Below are 22213 nucleotides of genomic sequence, written 5' to 3'. Positions count from 1 at the left end.
AAACAGAAAGATATGCACACAAGATGTGTGCAAATGTATTTAGTATCCTATCCATTTGAACATGATTTAAGTGGGGGGTGGACCTAACGTCCTCTAGGGGGGTCCTCTAGCATGCTCCCCAGGGAAGTTTTTTTTTTATATATTGAAGTTAAAAGCATCAATCTGGTGCACTTTGAGAGCAAAATTAAGAGAGCTATGGATACATCTCTCAACACCCAGATGAAACAGAACTGAAAGCAGATTTTCTTTTTATTTATGGATATTTTACAAATCACTCCCCTTAACTGTTTTCTTGTTTATTAATAACAATTTTTTTTACTGTCATATAGTATTTTATACTTATTTTTTTAGAACTATAATGATCATATAAAGGTGTGCCTTTACCTCACTGAGCTGAGGTTATCAGAGCCTCTCATGCGGCTTTCACACCAGCGCTTTTCAGTTTCTAGCTCCGAGCGGGAGCTTTTCTGGTTCAGCTCCGGTTTCCCTTTTCAGCTCCCGCTCTGTGCACACCGCCCACTGGCGCCCCAGAGCTGCCCTTGCTGCGTCATGACGTCACCGTTTACATCGCTGATTTTCTCCCCAACGGCAGCCATTACGGCGCTCACAACAACAACAACAACAACTGCGTCGGGTCGATGATCGTGTTGCTTTTAATCACACGAAGCCAGAATAAATTGAATAACGACTTCTCCAACCTTATGCTTTTCTCCAGAGTGCCGTGGTTCATTGTTTATTAATGTGTTTCTGCAGCATTTACCGACCGCTGCAGTGCATTTATTTTAAATTAACACAAATACAAAATTAAAACCTCTAATTGCAAACTAAAACCATTATTTAAAAAAAGAACTATTTCACATAAACCTCTGTTTTTTACTGAGGATGGGGCCGTTCAACTTGATTTTTTGGGGGGGGGGGTGCATCATAGTTTATGGGCGCTGTACGCAATATAGGCGTAGTTCTAGATAATAAGATGTACTTTGTTGATCCAAAATCGGGAAATTGTGTTGTTATGAAATAAAAAATATATTGGTTTTTTTCGGCGCCCCCCATTGATTGAGGCACCCTTAGCATTCGCCTGTACTGCCTATGCCAAGGGCCGGCCCTGCTTGTATGGCATGGGTGTGAATGTGTGAATGCTGAGTTATAGTTAAAGCACTTAACATTTACCATGACCTACAATATGCTTTGTGAAGATCATGAGCTGTAACCACCCCCCAGAGAGTTACACTTGAATACCTTTTTGAAGAGACGACTTGTAGTTTAAGATCCAACGCACTGGAGTCCATCCTCCCCCCTCCTCCTCTTCCTCTTCCTCCTCTCCATCTCCCTCCCTCCACCACTTGTCAGAGTCTCTGCATACTGCGCTGCAGAGTTCATGTCCGAGCGGAAACACACGGTGCGGACCGCAGACCGAGGAGGATGACAGAGAGCAGAGGAGGGGAGTTGTGTTTTAGCGAGGGGACTACTGGGACTACTTCATTTAAAGGTAGGGCTACTCCGAAACACTCACTTTGTTTGATGCAGGCTGCGTGCCGTGTACTGGAAATAGCTTAAGTGCAATCGGCACCAAGAGTAGTTTAGAGTTGATTACTACACAGTCAACACTAATCCAGTCTATTGGCTGTCTACGCGCTAATTGACGCTTCATCTCCTATGGAAACAACTTCTGAATGCCCACGTGTTGACATCGCGGTGCAGTCTCTTGGTTAAATGGTGAGTGTATCTTTGTGTTGGACATTTAAATGTGCAATTTACTCAGGACTTTATCACCGTTATAAAATCCCCAGGGGTTAAAGTGACTGCATTCAGTACAACGGTGTGGTACTGAAGTAAATAATGTTACGCATTACGTTGAACAATTCAAAGTGCAATTGATATTTTTAACTCCAACCAACTACCAAATGTACTTTATAAATTGAGTAATTTTGTGATTCTTTAAAAGATTATCAACGTAGAAGATATATTATTATTATTTATATTTATGTTTCTGATTATAATGTCACATTAACGAGCTTTAATCTATCAAATTATAGATTATAATACAATAATATCTTGTAAAATGGGGCATTCTGCAAATTGAACATTTCTACTTAGTAACATGTTAAAAATGTGTATAAATCTTAATGCGGAACTCTATAGAATACTTTCAACATCTTGTCTTGAAAAACGTGTCTGAATACTAATGAGCTGCATTATCAGCCTCAAAAAACAGCTGTGTCAGCTCTCAAGGAAAGAAAATCGTATTCATTATTCTTCAGTACTTTAATAACTTTATTATCTGAATCCTTACCAGATATAAAAAACAACTGCCTGACAACTTTTCCAAATTGCATTCAATGCACACATAAATATTTACAGCTATGATATATGAGTGCTTGCATCATGTCACTTTATGTTACGTCCTCTTCTGCAGAGTTACTTCCTGTTGGCTGTTGGTGTTTTAAGGTCACGTTTTAAATAGAATGTGCAATTTGAATATGAACTATCGTGCTGTATTATAAGCCATATGTTACTGTACAATAACACGAGCTGCAGCTACTGAGAGATGTTGTGAGACGTTAGGTGGAAACAATCCAAATCAATTGGTCACTGTGCTCACAGAACAACTGTGCGAGGGGGTTGTGCTAGATCTAATATCAGAAACGATTTTGGGGGGTTAGCATGCTTAGAGAGAATATCCTTTATCTGTCCAAACATCTGGACTCTCCGTCTGAAGGGCCTCCAATGGACTCCTTTGTTTACTTCAGGAACATAATGACATCACTGTGACATCCACACTTCTATTGGCTAGCACTCCAACACATTGTACGTGATAGGCTAAGGTGCAGGAGATCTCTGAGCAGGTTGACCAATCACAACAGAGCCAGCCAGCTAACCAATCAGAGCAGACTGGGCTCTGGTTTCAGACAGAGGGTGAAAAGAGGTGCTGCAGCACAGGCAGTATGAGAGAAATAAAGAGCTTTTTGAACATTAAAGCTTGGAGACATGTAGAGACACTACATACTGATATACACCTGAACATCAGCAGGAGAGGACTCTTTAAAGTAGAGAAACTACATACTGATATACACCTGACCATCAGCAGGAGAGGACTCTTTAAAGTAGAGACACTACATATGATATACACCTGAACATCAGCAGGAGAGGACTCTTTAAAGTAGAGACACTACATACTGATATACACCTGAACATCAGCAGGAGAGGACTCTTTAAAGTAGAGACACTACATACTGATATACACCTGAACATCAGCAGGAGAGGACTCTTTAAAGTAGAGACACTACATACTGATATACACCTGAACATCAGCAGGAGAGGACTCTTTAAAGTAGAGACACTACATACTGATATACACCTGAACATCAGCAGGAGAGGACTCTTTAAAGTAGAGACACAACATACTGTTATACACCTGAACATCAGCAGGAGAGGACTCTTTAAAGTAGAGACACTACACACTGATATACACCTGAACATCAGCAGGAGAGGACTCTTTAAAGTAGAGACACTACACACTGATATACACCTGAACATCAGCAGGAGAGGACTCTTTAAAGTAGAGACACTACATACTGATATACACCTGAACATCAGCAGGAGAGGACTCTTTAAAGTAGAGACACTACATACTGATATACACCTGACCATCAGCAGGAGAGGACTCTTTAAAGTAGAGACACTACATACTGATAAACACCTGAACATCAGCAGGAGAGGACTCTTTAAAGTAGAGACACTACATACTGATATACACCTGAACATCAGCAGGAGAGGACTCTTTAAAGTAGAGACACTACATACTGATATACACCTGAACATCAGCAGGAGAGGACTCTTTAAAGTAGAGACACTACATACTGATATACAGCTGAACATCAGCAGGAGAGGACTCTTTAAAGTAGAGACACTACATACTGATAAACACCTGAACATCAGCAGGAGAGGACTCTTTAAAGTAGAGACACTACATACTGATAAACACCTGAACATCAGCAGGAGAGGACTCTTTAAAGTAGAGACACTACATACTGATATACAGCTGAACATCAGCAGGAGAGGACTCTTTAAAGTAGAGACACTAGATACTGATATACACCTGAACATCAGCAGGAGAGGACTCTTTAAAGTAGAGACACTACATACTGATATACACCTGAACATCAGCGGGAGAGGACTCTTTAAAGTAGAGACACTACATACTGATATACACCTGACCATCAGCAGGAGAGGACTCTTTAAAGTAGAGACACTACATACTGATATACACCTGAACATCAGCAGGAGAGGACTCTTTAAAGTAGAGACACTACATACTGATATACACCTGAACATCAGCAGGAGAGAACTCTTTAAAGTAGAGACACTACATGCTGATATACACCTGAACATCAGCAGGAGAGGACTCTTTAAAGTAGAGACACTACATACTGATATACACCTGAACATCAGCAGGAGAGGACTCTTTAAAGTAGAGACACTACATACTGATATACACCTGACCATCAGCAGGAGAGGACTCTTTAAAGTAGAGACACTACATACTGATATACACCTGAACATCAGCAGGAGAGGACTCTTTAAAGTAGAGACACTACATACTGATAAACACCTGAACATCAGCAGGAGAGGACTCTTTAAAGTAGAGACACTACATACTGATATACAGCTGAACATCAGCAGGAGAGGACTCTTTAAAGTAGAGACACTACATACTGATATACACCTGAACATCAGCAGGAGAGGACTCTTTAAAGTAGAGACACTACATACTGATATACACCTGACCATCAGCAGGAGAGGACTCTTTAAAGTAGAGACACTACATACTGATATACACCTGAACATCAGCAGGAGAGGACTCTTTAAAGTAGAAACACTACATACTGATATACACCTGAACATCAGCAGGAGAGGACTCTTTAAAGTAGAGACACTACATACTGATATACACCTGAACATCAGCAGGAGAGGACTCTTTAAAGTAGAGACACTACATACTGATATACAGCTGAACATCAGCAGGAGAGGACTCTTTAAAATAGAGACACTACATACTGATATACACCTGACCATCAGCGGGAGAGGACTCTTTAAAGTAGAGACACTACATACTGATATACACCTGAACATCAGCGGGAGAGGACTCTTCAAAGTAGAGACACTACATACTGATATACACCTGAACATCAGCGGGAGAGGACTCTTTAAAGTAGAGACACTACATACTGATATACACCTGACCATCAGCGGGAGAGGACTCTTTAAAGTAGAGACACTACATACTGATATACACCTGAACATCAGCAGGAGAGGACTCTTTAAAGTAGAGACACTACATACTGATATACACTTGAACATCAGCAGGAGAGAACTCTTTAAAGTAGAGACACTACATGCTGATATACACCTGAACATCAGCAGGAGAGGACTCTTTAAAGTAGAGACACTACATACTGATATACACCTGAACATCAGCAGGAGAGGACTCTTTAAAGTAGAGACACTACATACTGATATACACCTGACCATCAGCAGGAGAGGACTCTTTAAAGTAGAGACACTACATACTGATATACACCTGAACATCAGCAGGAGAGGACTCTTTAAAGTAGAGACACTACATACTGATAAACACCTGAACATCAGCAGGAGAGGACTCTTTAAAGTAGAGACACTACATACTGATATACAGCTGAACATCAGCAGGAGAGGACTCTTTAAATTAGAGACACTACATACTGATATACACCTGAACATCAGCGGGAGAGGACTCTTTAAAGTAGAGACACTACATACTGATATACACCTGAACATCAGCAGGAGAGGACTCTTTAAAGTAGAGACACTACATACTGATATACACTTGAACATCGGACCTGAGAAGGAGCACACATCATAATGAGTGCTCGTGAGAGAGAATATGGAAGTATAAGGGCATGGACCCTGCAGCACATCACAGACTTTCTAAACAAGACTTTAATGGAAACTGTAACCGTGCCTCTCTGTTTATATTTGCTAGGTGGACGTTTGGAGAGGCAACAGTTCTTATGCCTTTTGTTCAGCACGGCTTTTGAAGTGAGCATGTTTGCACTTCACTGTCGCTTGGCCTCATTTCCCTTTTGAACACACAAAACATAGTTAAAGGAATGGTATGCTCATGACACTCATTTTTAAAAAATTATCATCCGATAAAACAGACCAGTCTCTGCCAGTCTCTCTTTTTTTTTTTTTAATCCGATGACATTATCAGTGATTTTAAACTGATTATATACCGAAATAACATCAACACCGTGGGCGCCGCCATTTCCCGGACGTGACGTAATCCATGCGTTTGGTTTTCGAAGACACGTTGATCTCCATGTTATTTACTGTAGTTTCTCTATTCAAATATGCCTCACTGTATCGCGAAATATTGCCATAATTCGGATAGGAACAATCCACGGAATGCTCGGTTCCATCTGTTGCCAAAAGGTAAGCATAAGAAGTACATTCGGAGGCAGTGGGGCCCGAACCGAGAGATTTACAGGCTCATGTATGCAGCGAACATTTCACATTTCCGGACGACTACTCTGAGAGTATGATTAAACATAACATGGGATTTAAAGAACAACCATTACTCAATGGAGATGCAGTACCATCGGTCTTTCTGGTGTCATCACCGACCAGGACACCAGTTCGGCCAGTAGAGAAATCGCCCTCTGCAAGTGTGAAGCGACGGAGGAGCAGAAGTAGTGCTCGGAGTAAGAATAAGGTATGTTATAGCGCATTTCCATTGCAGCGGCTAGCCCCGTTTTAACGTCCAGGCCAGGACAGTTTTTGGTGGCCTTTCCATATAGCGTAGTACCGGCTAGTGTGTATTTCCCCCCAGTTTTTCCGGCCCCATAAAATCGTGATTCTATGGCCAGGGACAACGAAGCTGAGTATGCTAAACTAGAGAGGGAATCGCTAGCAAGGGTGGTACTACATGCATACATATAGTATCTTATATCATCTTCCTATTATACACACATGCATTTCCAAACATTTGGACTACCTATGTTGCAAATGTATTATCTTTTCAAGTTACACACGGCATCTATTGCACGTCTGTCCGTCCTGGGAGACGGGATCCCTCCTCTGTTGCTCTCCCTGAGGTTTCTCCCATGTTCCCTTTAAACTGTGGGTTTTCTTCTGAAGTTTTTCCTTGTACGATGTGAGGGACTAAGAACAGAGGGTGTCGTATTGTCATACTGATATGTATGGCTGAATTCCCCCATCCAATCACTTCACATTGGTCAAAACGTGTTCCTCTGCTGACGAGTCCGAACTGAAATACTCCACCATATTTCCGTGTGTTGACAAAGTGAACGCATGGATGACGTCACGACCATCACGTGACTACTGAAAATGGCAAACATGGCGGCGGCCAGACGGAATATACAGGTCTTGATAAAAAATAGAGCTACAAAATCATTATTTACCGGGGAATATCGCTGATTTCTTCAGGGTATGGTTTAAACATAACGTTTCACTAAATACTGAAGTTTTGATTAATTATCTAATGAGTGGACCATTCCTTTAATAATGTCCAGAGCCCAGCCTGGTGTTGTGTGGTGCTGTAATGATTTCTGTGTGCTGTACAAGGAGTCATTGAACCAGTTGCAGAGGGCAGTCTTATCTCAAACATTTCTTTCATCAGTTATTTTGTTGACTCGGTTGTGCATTAAGGAAAGTGTGAGAGGAAGTTCACATGTGAGTCACACTGTATCATTTATAACTTATCACACATATCACATCCTGATACTGTCACACAACAAGCGCATGTCATAGCAATATGCAAAAATGTGTGGTTTTTTCCTGTCATGAAGAGATAAGAAAGTTTATCTATATAGCACATTTGAACAAGTCAATTCAAAGTTCTTTAAAAAACACATTAAAAGCATCAAAGAAAGCATTTTGAGTATCTTTGTGGTTGTTTTGTCCCTTTTTCATAGCCGTTGTAAATCTTTGTGCGGTCTATTTATGTGTATTTGCAGTTCATTTTGTGTTTCTTTGTAGTCCATTTATGTGTCTTCGTGGTTGTTTTGCCCCTATTCACGGCCATGTTGAGTCTTTGTGTGGTCTCTTGGCGGTGGTTTTATGTTTCTTTGCAGTCATTTTCAGTATCTTCTTGATTGTGTGTCTCTTTGAGTGACAGGTGAATGTCAGGGCGGCCTAAACACACTTAGCCTGGGCCCGGTATCCCCGTAAAGTAACCTGTGTGCTCTAATCTTAATCAGATCAATAAACAAACAAATATCAGTCAGATATAACACTTCCCAATCAGATATCGTTACATTCACATCTCTTGACAGTTAGCTGTGATTGCAGCCAGATAACATACAGAGTAAGGCATTTAAATGTATGCAGTGCGAAGACACGCGAGCAGGATGGTGTGTGTTGCCACGTCGCAGCAGTCAATCCTGAGTGAATGCCGTTCTGGAGCCAGTGTAATGGTCAGGCTGTTCTGACCTCAACCACGTGAGCTGCTTCCGTTCTGAGAAAGGTCCTCCGGTCCAGCAGAGGAAGAACCTCAGAGCTGACCCAGTGTGTGTGTGTGTGTGTGTGTGTGTGTGTGTGTGTGTGTGTGTGTGTGTGTGTGTGTGTGTGTGTGTGTGTGTGTGTGTGTGTGTGTGTGTGTGTGTGTGTGTGTGTGTGTGTGTGTGTGTGTGTGTGTGTGTGTGTGTGTGTGTGTGTGTGTGTGTGTGTGTGTGTGTGTGTGTGTGTGTGTGTGTGTGTGTGTGTGTGTGTGTGTGTGTGTGTGCAGAAGCTTGTGCAACAATGTGACTCCATGTAATTGTAGCTGAATGTGTTTTGCTGTCCTTGTCAGTGTCCATATGAAATACAGTAAAGTCACCATGAATATAGCAGGATGACCTCCATGTATGAAGTCAAGCAAAAGACACATTGCTATTTTATTCTTGTGGGGCTTCATATGACAAAAGCATTTAGCTGTCCTGAATATGCAGGCAGAAGGTGGTGGAAGTAGTATTCAGATCTTTAACTTGATGTTCAGGTGTATATTAGTATGTAGTGTCTCTACTTTAAAGAGTCCTCTCCTGCTGATGTTCAGGTGTATATCAGTATGTAGTGTCTCTACTTTAAAGAGTCCTCTCCAGCTGATGTTCAGGTGTATATCAGTATGTAGTGTCTCTACTTTAAAGAGTCCTCTCCTGCTGATGTTCAGGTGTATATCAGTATGTAGTGTCTCTACTTTAAAGAGTCCTCTCCAGCTGATGTTCAGGTGTATATCAGTATGTAGTGTCTCTACTTTAAAGAGTCCTCTCCTGCTGATGTTCAGGTGTACATCAGTATGTAGTGTCTCTACTTTAAAGAGTCCTCTCCTGCTGATGTTCAGGTGTATATTAGTATGTAGTGTCTCTACTTTAAAGAGTCCTCTCCTGCTGATGTTCAGGTGTATATCAGTATGTAGTGTCTCTACTTTAAAGAGTCCTCTCCTGCTGATGTTCAGGTGTATATCAGTGTGTAGTGTCTCTACTTTAAAGAGTCCTCTCCTGCTGATGTTCAGGTGTATATCAGTATGTAGTGTCTCTACTTTAAAGAGTCCTCTCCTGCTGATGTTCAGGTGTATATCAGTATGTAGTGTCTCTACTTTAAAGAGTCCTCTCCTGCTGATGTTCAGGTGTATATCAGTATGTAGTGTCTCTACTTTAAAGAGTCCTCTCCTGCTGATGTTCAGGTGTATATCAGTATGTAGTGTCTCCAAGCTTTAATGTTCAAACAGCTCTTTATTTTTCTCATACTGCCTGTGCTGCAGCACTTCCTTTCACCCTATGTCTGAAACCAGAGCCCAGTCCGCTCTGATTGGTTAGCTGGACGGCTCTGTTGTGATTGGTCAACCGCTTAGAGATGTCCCGCCCCTTAGACTATCACGTACAATGTGTTGGAGCAATAGCCAATAGAAGCATAAGTGTTATCTGTGCTATTTTATTATATGTACAGCACTTTGGCTCGACCAAAAATCGTTTATAAATGTGCTATATAAATAAAACTTGATTTGATTTGATTTTACTTAGTGATGTCACTATGTTCCTGAAGTAAACAAAGGAGTCCATTTGAGGCGTTTAGGCAGAGGAGGACCATTTACATGCACAAAGACAATATAACACATTACAGGAAAGAGAAAAAGCATATATAGGGCCCCTTTAAGTACATTACTTGAGTACATGTAGTTTGGTAAGGAACTGAGACCATGTTCAAGCGAACAAACAAATCTTTCTCCGAGCAATTGTGAATGAATGCTGCCTCAAATGTCGTCCGAACCCAGCTCTGCGATGTGTGGCTCTGTGGCTCCAGATGTTTCACTTACACACTAAATCTGCTCGCACCAAGCTTGAGTGACAGAGAGTGTGTGTGTGTGTGTGTGTGTGTGTGTGTGTGTGTGTGTGTGTGTGTGTGTGTGTGTGTGTGTGTGTGTGTGTGTGTGTGTGTGTGTGTGTGTGTGTGTGTGTGTGTGTGTGTGTGTGTGTGTGTGTGTGGGTGTGTGTGTGTGTGTGTGTGTGTGTGTGTGTGTGTGTGTGTGTGTGTGTGTGTGTGTGTGTGTGTGTGTGTGTGTGTGTGTGTGTGAAATAGGGAAAAGAAGGGACCTAAACAAAACAGGAGGATTTATTGAAGGAAGAGCTGAAAATAGACGACAGGGAGAAAAGCACACATAAAACCAGGAGGTGAAATGTGTTTCTCATCAGCGTCCTTAGATCCTTTTTATTTGATGGCCATACTAGACGGCGTCAGGTCGGCTCTCCTCGTTGCAATCTGTTCCCATTTTACTTCTTAACCCCCCTTTGGTCGGTCTGCAGGCATGTCACGCAGAAAGGGTTTGTTTATGGATGTCTGCAGGTACAATTAACGTCTAAATAACACGTTTGGCAGCCTCTAAGTGGTGTCTAAATCGCACTAATTTCTCTCAATGAACTTCCCAAATTACATTCCTGTGCTGCTTTGTACACTTAATTTGAGTTGAGCTGCGTTTATTGCTCACAAAACCATGAAGGAAACCGTATAAAAGGCTGATATGAGAGTAAAAGAAATTGGCATTCACCCAATGAAAAGCTGGGCATTTAACACGAGAAAGCTGAACAGCAGCAGCATAAGGACAGATGAAGGACTTCTAGTTATATTATATATATATTAATCCATCACTGGATTAATCTTTCCGATGGGATTGTTTCAAAGCTTGGTGTTTGGATGATCTGACAGTCAGGGTTCTTACGGTCATTAAAAACCTGGAAAAGTCATGGAAATTCAAAAAGCTAATTCCAGGCCCTGGAAAAGTTTTGGAAAACAACATTTTTCCCAAAGTTTTGGAAAAGTCATGGAAATGTAACTAAAGTTGCATCAAATATAATTGATATTTTATCTAATCGCCGAAATAGTAATACTATAATGATAATAAAGACGGTATTGTATAGTAATGAAATGTAAAATGGCATTTTGCTGGTGAGAGATTTGAGTTGCTTTAGCGTGTAGAAGCTAGTAAGCCAATTTGTTTTAGATAGGCACCACATGTTTCAGATGCAGGCCTTATTTTCCTGTTCCATGTTCAAATAAACCATTTTCAGTGGTACCGCTGAGAAAGAGTCGTTTTTTTGGTCATGGAAAATTAGGTAAAGGTCATGGAGAAGTCATTGAAAATCATTGGTGAAAAAGTGTATGAACCCTGGACAGTGCATGTTTGCGTCTCTTGCTAATCTGCCTCTCACCTCTTCGTGCCCCACACTAATCACTCCCTTCAATGTAACCGAGCGAAAGGATCAGAAGTTGTCAGGCAAAATCCACCTTTCCTAAATTCATGTTGATTAGCCACACCCTCACTTTAATTTCCCCTCCTTCCTTATGGGAGCTTACAGACAGTGGACGCTATTGTTGAAGGCCACCCTTGAACATTTGCCCTGTTAAAAAAAGTGGGATTAGTTAAAGATTTAGGGAAGGTAATCAGTGCCCAGTAAGAGTGGCAGCCTCACCTTCCTACGACATTAATCCAACATGTCTGGAGAGGTCACATGTTCCCAGTTTACCAGTGCTGGCTTTGCCTCGGAGTCATTTATTTAGTAAACAGAAATAATTTGATTGTAGACGGAAAAAAACAGACAGGCCTTTATTGGATTGGATTTCTGTTGTTCAATAATCTGAGTTAGATCTCTCAGCAGCTCAGTGCAATGCTTATTTCACATTTTTCTAATATCAAATTATAATTTTAGATTTGTATTATGACATTCTATGACCACATTGTCTCGATTCTTTTTCATAATTAATTTTTTTGTCTTTAAAAAGGCAACAAATATGCCATTATTTCTCCATCCAAGATGAAGACTGTATATTGGCCTTACATTTCTTTTGTTGAACCAGCATTTCCAAACCAGATGAGAAAAACAGCCAATGTGTATAATATGTGCTCGAAAGAAAAGTAAATGTAAATGGCAATAGAAAAGTGTTTCAATTTATTATAAGGAAATGAATGTTGACTGCATCGAAGGACTCTACAGTAAAAACAGTCAGCTTTTTAATTGGTTCCCGATCCAGCAGCTCTGAAGATAGGGCTGTCAGGAAGGGAATAATGCAAAGTGTTAGTACTGAAATGAGTGATCAATCATTTGAGTCAGACAAAGTATGTACACAAAAGACTCTTCAAAGTTCCCGTTGTACTCAGGTTTTATTTCTCAAGCTAACCAATTTCTCGGAAAGAGAAAGCAAGAGGGAAAGAGATTCCCAGCATCCATCAATCCAAACTCTTAGTTCCCCAACACTTTTACGTGCGCCTGAACGCTCCTGCTTTCAGGGTTTGGAGCAGTGTGTAACTCACATCTCTCTCCCTTTCTTTCTGTCTGTCTCTTCTTCTAGCTGGCTGCACTGAATGAAAACACCGAAGCCCCCCTACCTGGAAACCCACCGGGGAATTAAGTGGATTGAAGAAGCAAGTGAGGGAGTCAGAGAGGGAGGGAAGACATAAGGGATTAGCAGCTAATCCAGTGCATGGACAATCCTGGATTTTCTTCTACGAGCGTGGCGCAGACAAAACAGTCCCTGGATTACGGCACTTTACATTATTGCCCTTTTTTCTCCAGAAAGCGTAACCTGTTTTTTCCTTGGCTCGGATTGCCTCTCAAAGCCCTGGGTTCTCGGGTGTGGAGGGACTAAAGGACGGAGGACAAAGCAGAGGGGCCCGGTGACAGGATGTCCCGTGGACAGTGTGGAGCCACACATGGATAAACCTCTTTAGGGGGAGACGGTGCATGTCAGTGGACCCCAAGATCAAGACTTTGGAGGAAGACAAGTCCAGAATCTGATGAGACACACAAGAAGATCTATTGAGGACACATCTGAAAGGACGCGCTGCAAGTAAGATAAAGATTCAGCTGCTTTGAATCTCAGCTTTTTATTTAAAAGTGCATGATTGTAAAAGCTCTGTGTTCGTGAAATTAAACATTTTATTTCCATTTGATCCATTTGGTTTATTCCCAGTTTGAGAACAGTGCGTGTGTCTGGGATGCGTGAGTAAGGAGAGCTGACACCTCAGACGTAAACCCATTTACTAATCCTCCAACCTGAAACTTAAATAATAGTAAATAGGAGAATCCGATGGTAGAAATGTGCGCATGTTGCACAAAGAAGCGGGGCAGGATTATAATGTGTTGTTATTTGTTGTTTGTCATTATGTTGACCTCGGCATGGCGTATTGGTGCAACAGGGTGTATGCGTGATCTCACCGGTACAGGTGGCAGTGATTGGGCTGAGATGAGCAAACTGTATTTGATCGTGTTGCCATGCACACACTGTCTTTGGTTAAAATAAATGCTATCACGTCGCCGTCATTGGAGCTAGTTTACCCCAGTACCCCATCCCTCTGTGATTTTGAGTGGCAGTAGTCTGCTGGTCCAATCCCACCAGACTTGCAATGCTTTCTGGGGAGATGATCCAATTAGTGTTGCAAGTAAACAAGATGTTCTCCATCTTGAAATATATGATACTATCTTTCAAGACAATACACACAATTACTTTTGTGTAGTTGTATAGTTTAGTTTGTTTGCAGTTGCTACTGGACTTTCCTTTTATGCCACTTGATACTTCTACGTTTTGGAAGACAATATTGTACTTTTTAAATCTACTTTTACATGTAACAATTTATTTTTTTAACTCAAAGAAGCCCTATTATGGCTTTTGGGGTGTTTCCTTTCCTGTAGTGTGTTACACTGTATAGGTTTTTTTGTGCATGTAAATGGTCTGCAAAGACTAAAATCCCAAAGTTCCTTCCAAACTGAGTTTTCTCCCACACTCTCCCCCCCTGCCTGAAACGCATCCATTGGATTATTTTGTTTACTTCCTGAGCATAGTGACATCACTATGTAACACTTTCTTTTGGCTAGCGCTCCAACACATTGTACGTGATAGGGTAAGGGGCGGGACATCTCTAAGCTGTTGACCAATCACAATAAAGCCTGCCAGCTAACCAATCAGAGCAGACTGGGCTCTGCTTTCAGACAGAGGGTGAAAAGAGGTGCTGCAGCACAGGCAGTATGAGAAAAATAAAGAGCTTTTTGAACATTAAAGCTTGGAGACATGTCCCAGTAGAGACACTACATACTGATATGAAGCTGAGAATTAGCTGGCCCCTTTAATTATTGCAACGTACAAAAGTAACAGTCCTTCCCAGAAACCAATCTTAACAAAAGTCGAGATAGCCCAAACTCTCTAACAGCATACACTTAAGTAACCAAAGGAAACCAAGTATGGCTTTATCAATTCTCCTTCTTTGTTACTTTGTCATAACTGAAAGCTGCTGTTGCGTAAAAGACGCAAGCTGAGCGTTTGGAGAAAGAGACGGAATGAGAGAGGGGAGCTGTAGAAGGAGACTTGACTGACTCTGCATGCATACTGGCATCATTCAGTGCAGATCAAAAAGAGAAACCGGGGGCAGACAGAGGATGAATGCCTGGCTCTGGCCGTGTGGAGAATGGATTATAAACACATTCTCTCCCGATTTAGCAACCACATATTTATGTTCCTCTCACTGTCCCTGCTTTTTAACAATGTTCTCTCTTTGGTTTTTACAGTGGACCCGGGACGACTGACATGAGCTCGGATTCAAATTAAAAGGGACATTACGCAACTTTCTGCCACCATGAGTCTGGGAAAACTGCCAGGGATTAAGGGCCTCGTGTCCGGCTCTCAGGGGAAACGTCGCTTCAAAAGTGAACTCTGCGTGGATATGATCAGCCCGCCGATGGGCGACTTCAGACACACGATGCACGTTGGACGCGGAGGAGAAGTGTTCGGCGACACTTCCTTCCTCAGCAACTACGGAGGCCCACGTGAGCCAGAAAGTCCCGACTCCTCCACCAGCTCCAAGTCTTCTGGGTTTTTCACGCGCACTTTTCGGCACGTGAGGAAAAACTCAGTTGTGCGACCTCGAGGAAGCTCCCGTGATTTGTCGCCACCACCAGATGTTTCGCCCATCATCAAGAACGCCATCTCGCTGCCCCAGCTCAACATGGACTCCTCTAACGGCTGCCACCAGAGGGTGCAGTTCCCCAGCTCCGTCAGCTCCACGGACGACTCCCTCTGCAGCACATATGGTGAGATAATGAGGTTAATCACTGCCTTCATGGGTGGGGGGTTTGTGTTGAGCATCTGAGCAGCAAAATCACCTTCATTTAAATCAAGCTGAAAAAAAGTATGGCTCTCAGAAAAGTGAAGGGGGATCACAAGTATAATCATGGTAGACAAAAGGGCATGAATGTGTGTGTGTGTGTGTGTGTGTGTGTGTGTGTGTGTGTGTGTGTGTGTGTGTGTGTGTGTGCGTGTGTGTGTGTTTACATATCCTATAGGGCTGCACGATATATCGTGTCGTGACGATAACCGCGATATGCGCATGCGCGATTATTCACATGGCAGGACCTGACGATTTAAAAAAATAATAATATTAATTTTATTTTTTTAGGACTTGTGATATTAAGGCAAATTAACTCAAACACGTCATGTTACAATTATTTTGCTGCTTGCTTCAAAAGGAAGATTTGCGCGGGTTCTCATGTCAGGGGTACTTGAGTGAGTGACAGCAAACCACCAATCAAATCTCCAAAGCCAACGGACCCGGTGATTAAAGGTAAAAACACTGAATATAGTTTCATGTGTTTCTCCAGGGCAGTTCGGCGCATGCTAACCGAGCTAGCTCAGCTTGTTGCCCTGATACTTAAGATCCAGACATCCGTGACTAAAATCCTTCATCCGGTTAAATATAGTTAAAAAAATACCAATCGTATAGCATTAAAGTTCAAGAAAGGATGGTTTGCGGGGGAAAAAACGGTCTTTTCTTCAATTCCTGTATGTTTTCATATCGCAATATATATCGCGGGGGGGGGGAATCGCAATGTCAGTTTTTTCCAATATCGTGCAGCCTTAATATCCTATTAGCATCGAACAGCAGTGAGGGCTACATGCCAGGTAACTGAAAAAGGTATACTCACAATACGAACAGGTACTTGCTGAGCATACAGCTGATGTTAAGCTAAACCTGTTGAAGAGGTTTGGCCAAAGAAAGAATATAATATATAAGTTAATTTAGTTTTCAGCTGGACCTGTTGCTTCAACCACGGGTAACAGGTCAAATCACACATTCATTTGGACTTGAGTAAAGTAACTCTTGGAAAACTTTTTTGATATGTTGATGTTTTATTAAATGACATTATTCAAAACAAAACACATTCCTGTTATCGCTGGCTGTCTCAAGTTACAGCACAGTCTTTGCTGCAACACCGGCACAAGTGGTATTATTATAGATTCTCCTTTTGTCACTGAAAACGTACCTTCAATGCTTTTTTGTAACAATGTGATCGCATGATTCCTTCCGGCATTATTGCAGATCTGCTGTAAGCTAGCTAGCTAACGTAGCTAACCTAGTCATTTGAAATATACTGACACAATTCTTACAATATTATGAAACAGACTAAATGTGCCAACAGACACAGTGGGCCAATTTATTGAGCCCCGAAAGTTTTGAGCTTCTTTTTTTTGCAGCACTTTTTCTGACACATTTCTGTTGCATCGTTTTTTAAACTGCAGCGCGTTTCTCGTAATGTTTTGGGCCATTGTAACCTATACATTCTATGTTTGTTACGCGTCTGCACCTGTCGGCCACCGTACACCACATCCCTTTAACATGTGGCAGCATTTGTTTGTGAGGTGAAATGTCAAGACACAGGAAGAGGCATTTAGTTTGAAGAATATATATTTATTTTGGTTGATTTATCTTTATGTTACAGTAAACTTAGCGGCAAAATAAGAAGTCATAGCGGTAGACCATGCAACGCATTACTCACCCTGAATGAGGGAAAAACCCAAACTGGTGGTGTGTTACAGTATGATATATCATTACAGCTCTCACTATTCACTGCAGCGAAGAAAACAGGACTATAAATACAAGTCAGGGAACACACACACACACACACACACACACACACACACACACACACACACACACACACACACACACACACACACACACACACACACACACACACACACACACACACACACACACACACACACACACACACACACACACACACACACACACACACACACACACACTCCTCCAGGACGACCGGCAAACATGCGGGCTTCTTCTGACTCATCCACATTCACCATGGTAACACCTGTACACAATCAGGTCTCCAAACACAAACACACACAGCTGGTTTGAGAGAAATAAAGACACTTAATGGGCTTTTTCCTGCCATCAGTGTGTGTGTCATTGCTTAGCATAAACACACCGGTCATTATATCTGCTAACCAATCAGAGTGCATCGTGCAGCAGGGTGCAGAGTGGAAATCCCCGCTCCGTCTCCAGATCCCTCACCCAGCCAGCTCATGAGGAATTCGCCCCAAAATGACTGATGTCAGAGAAGTGAAGCATGATGGGAGCTTTCTATTATCAGTGGGTTTATCAGTTTGCCATTACCTCATTATCTTCATCCGTCTTTTGATATATTTTGTTGTTGTTTGATAAATTAGTCTGTCACATATGTTGACTTTTCATTGCTTCCCAGATGCTAGTCTTGAAAATAAATGCAAAAATTGGGTGTCGGTGTGAACAAGAGAAAAAGCCCAACTCTTTTGTAAAAGATTAAGATATAGATCCTGTAACAGTTCTTAGGATTTAGCAGCCAGGTGTATATATAGCACAGTTTTAACGGTATATATATATTGCACATATTGGTTGGTATTTAACAGCGAGGGGTGTTGTAGTGTGTGTGCGTGCGTGCGTGCGTGCGTGCGTGCGTGTGTGCGTGTGTGTGCGTGCGTGTGTGTGTGTGTGTGTGTGTGTGTGTGTGTGTGTGTGTGTGTGTGTGTGGGGGGTTCTAATAGGGGCTGTGCTGGTTGTATAGTCTGACCGCTGCAGGAAGGAAAGACCTGCGGTATCTCTCCGACAGCGGGGGTGCAGCAGCCTGTCTTGTTCTTCGCAGCAGCCTGTCGTGTTCTTTGCAATGTATCCTACAAAGGACCTTAAGAGGTAAAAGCTTCAGCAGGAAAAAGTCAAACATTTTAAGAATAATATTGAAATGTTGAGAAATACGCTTAAAAAAAAAAAAAAAAACGTTTCAATGTGTTGCTTAAGGGTCTTTGCAGGACTCCCATCCCTTATCAGAATCAGAATCAGAAAGGTATTCTTTGACTCCCATCATGAAACACTAGTAATTCCCCGCTCTTCTCTCACTGTCATCATACCACTCCCATGTCTCCTCCTGGTTTCTGCTGTCAGTCACAGACAGCTGTAACTTTTACTGAAACTCAGCAGTTTGAGGAGTTTCAGCCGAGTTACTGGGATGTTAGATACTGCCACCATGTGGTTCAATCATGTAATTGCCAGTAGCTCAGCTTTAGTCATATTGTTTCCTCTTGGTCAGTTTCTTTCTAACACAAGTCTTGGGTAAAAACGTTATATTGTTTATGAAATCCAGAGAAGGATTACACTTCAGTATCTGTTTGAGCAAGCATTACAATGACAAATAATGGTAGCAAATCCTCTTGTGTCAAATCAGTTCAGAACTGAGCCATGTTGGTTTGAAAAAAGCTGTCTTTTCAGAATAAAACCCATTTTAGTGCTTATGGGTTTGGACCAGAGAAGCTTTATTTTGAGTGCTTTGGTCATGTTAAAGGGTCTCCAACATATATTGTCTAAAGTGATTGTAATGTCGGTTTCCTTGTTTCTTCTCTTAAAGGTGGGGTAGGTAAGTACATTTAAACAAATGAGAACAAGATTAATAAAGATGAAAGTATTGGCTTCTAATTCTGTCCTTGTGGTCGTTTTGTTGAGAGTTTATAGGTTTCTGGATGGAGGTTAAAACTTGGAGTAGAGCTTTACCAATAAGTTGGATATATTGGAGAAAAATCAATATTTAAAGGTGGGGTAGGTAAGTTTGAGAAACCGGCTCGAGATACACTTTTTGTTATATTCCATGGAATGCTCTTAACATCCCGATAGCAATGAATATCTGAAGTGCTTTGACAAAAAATCCATAAAAAAATGTCATCTGTGGAAGCCGTGGTACTGTCAAAAGCACGACCAATCATCTAAAATAACTGGATGGCCTACCTGCCTGTCAGCCTGCCATCTGTGCACAAATTTATCTCGTGCCCTCATTGGCCATGTGTGTGTTGGAGGAGGGGCTCTGTGAGGAAGTGGCAGATTTCCCCCGGTTGTGTATTTTCTAATTCTAGTGCACTCGAGCTGGTTTCTCCAAAAAGACATACCCCACCGTTAAATGTTTGTCGGAGGGAAAAAAAGACAAAATATCATCGTATAGTATCCTATATGTATTTTATATTTTATGTTATCATGTTTGTGAATTTTGACTCTGAAACATTTGCACAGTTTAAGGCTGTGTCTCAATCCTGTCAGTCCCTTATTTTCCCTTGGATGTGTTCCTTATGTTGTGTCACATTTCTCAGATCATTGCAGTGACTTCAGTGTCTTTTCTTCTGTCTGTTTCTAGGTCTTCAGTCTGGTTTCGTCACCTTGCCTCGCCTCTCTCGCCTCGACAGACAGTTTCAGGACGGAGACGCCCGACGAGGCTCTCTCCCCGACGGAGGAGGCTTCACCCTGACTCGATCTGACTCCCTCGCCTCCTTCACCGTGGACCTCGGCCCCTCTCTAATGTCTGAGGTCCTGAGCTGGATCGACAACCCCAGCTGCTTCCAGATGTCCAATTACAGCCAGGAAGCAGACGAGGAAAAAGAAGAAGAAGAAGAGGACGAGGACGAAGGCTCTTTAACACCTGTGCAAAGCCCCGAGGTGACTTCCCCAAACCCCTCCATGAGCTCCTTCAGCAGGAACATGAGCAGCAGGAGCCGCTCCAGTAGCAAATGGAGAGAGGAAGAGGAGGAGAGGAGGTCAGTGAGGACTCCAGATGTTTGTGCCAGGTCTCCTCAGAGAGTGGAGCCTGCGATGGAGGCGGAGAGGTTTCAGAAGGCGGCGGATGTTTTGTCTCGTCACTACGGTGGAGGATCCTTGACCAAGGGAACAATGAGGAGCAACAACAGCAACAACAACAACAACAACACCGCCGGTCCGGCCTTCTCCCAAGGACGCATAACACCAAATGATTCGTCTTCTAAAGAGGAGGAAGAGATCAAAGTTTAGATGTTCAAACTTAGGATGGGCGATATCACGATATTTCTGATCTAATACCTTGATTTTAATACAATACTGTGTGGTGGATATTGGAGCTTTCACAACATATTAACACCATTTGTAAAAAATAACCATTTACGATGTTTTTGACTGACATTGTAATTGCTATAAGATTCACGATATCGGAGGGATTGATCATTTTTGCATCATACTTCTCATTATCATTAAAGAGGCCCTATTATGCTTTTTGGGGTTTTCCCTTTCCTCTCTCTTGGACTCCTTTGTTATTTTCGTAACAAAGTGGCATCACTAAGTAACACTTGTGCTTCTATTGGCTAGCTCTCCAACACATTGCACGTGATAGGCTAAGGGGCGGGACATCTCTAAGTGGTTGACCAATCACAACAGAGCCGGCCAGCTAACCAATCAGAGCAGACTGGGCTCTGGTTTCAGACGGAGGGTGCATCTCACTTCGGTTAAATGGATTCTTTGCGTCCCTCACTTGTGTCGTTTCCCTGCGACTAGTCCCTCCCACCAGGGAAGCAAGGAGAGACGCAAGGAAACCACGAGAAGCAGGGAAATGAGTTTTAAGAGCAATGGGACGCCGCACAGCTGATCGTCTGACAGCAGCCAGATCGGTGCATGCGCTGCATCGTCCAATCAGTGAGCGATACACAATAAGGGGGCGGGGCGAGTGTCTGAGGATTTCTCCGAAGGATGGTCTGGTCGCTCCTCGATTATCGCTCCTCCGTTATCGCTCCTCGATCCTTGGGCACAAATAAGGCCACTGGGACGCTACTCAAGATGACGCAGACAAATCAACTTCCGGTGATACCGAGACCGAGGAGCGAGGAAATGAAAAATAAGAGAAGTAAAACGCACTCAGAGGGTGAAGATAGGTGCTGCAGCACAGGCAGTATGAGAAAAATGAAGAACTTTCTGAACATTTAAGCATGGAGACATGTCACAGTAGAGACACACAATACTACAAATTAGCATAATAGGGCCCCGTTAATAACATCTTTTTTTGTTGTATCTGTAACAAACATTTGAAAGTGAGTGAAGTTTGTTCAACCTGTATTAATTATTCTTGTAAGAGTTGATTAAAACCACTGGAAAACTCTGATTTTGATACTTTTTCATAACTGTATATAAGTCATCACTACAAAACAATGTATTTTACATAAATAAGATATTAAGACTCATCAGTCTGAAGCTGAACATAAAATGTGATGAACAAAGTTTGTAACGCTTGTGATAAACCTCTGTACATTGTTAATAAATGAACTGGTGTAACTCCACTTATCTTTTCTTGAAGGCCAGAGAATATATACAAATAAAACTACTGTAAATACTGTATACTGTAAATGTATTATTTTAATCTGAACAATAAAACATCTCTGCTGTTCTGCAGACGAGGCTTCATTTCCTCAACAGAATCAATACTGCTTTACAAAAACAAATCCATTAGATTTCATACACTCATTTTAGATTGTGTAAATTATCTATGTTATGATTGCAACAAAACACCTACTACAGTAGCTG

At 42.0% G+C, this 22213-nt stretch overlaps 1 protein-coding gene across 3 annotated transcripts; it reads left to right on the top strand.

Moving 5' to 3' along the window:
• Positions 1 to 1330: 1330 nt before the first annotated feature.
• On the top strand, positions 1331 to 21969 carry cdc42ep1b (CDC42 effector protein (Rho GTPase binding) 1b). Of its 3 annotated transcripts, none has more exons than XM_034088506.2 (4): positions 1332 to 1489; positions 12880 to 13377; positions 15090 to 15611; positions 20031 to 21969. In XM_034088506.2, the coding sequence occupies exons 3-4, from the start codon at positions 15158 to 15160 to the stop codon at positions 20675 to 20677; spliced, it is 1101 nt and encodes a 366-aa protein (XP_033944397.1). In that variant the 5' UTR covers positions 1332 to 1489; positions 12880 to 13377; positions 15090 to 15157; the 3' UTR covers positions 20678 to 21969. The 3 variants fall into 3 exon arrangements, with proteins under 3 accessions (XP_033944399.1, XP_033944397.1, XP_033944398.1); XM_034088507.2 differs by lacking the exon at positions 1332 to 1489 and adding an exon at positions 1502 to 1716; XM_034088508.2 differs by lacking the exon at positions 12880 to 13377 and having other exon boundaries at positions 1331 to 1489.
• Positions 21970 to 22213: the final 244 nt, after the last annotated feature.

The sequence above is a fragment of the Pseudochaenichthys georgianus genome, chromosome 8, assembly GCF_902827115.2.
Source record: "Pseudochaenichthys georgianus chromosome 8, fPseGeo1.2, whole genome shotgun sequence".
Lineage (NCBI taxonomy): Eukaryota > Metazoa > Chordata > Actinopteri > Perciformes > Channichthyidae > Pseudochaenichthys > Pseudochaenichthys georgianus.
The sequence above is the reverse complement of the archived record's forward strand: the minus strand, read 5'-3'. Positions and strand labels throughout refer to the sequence as shown.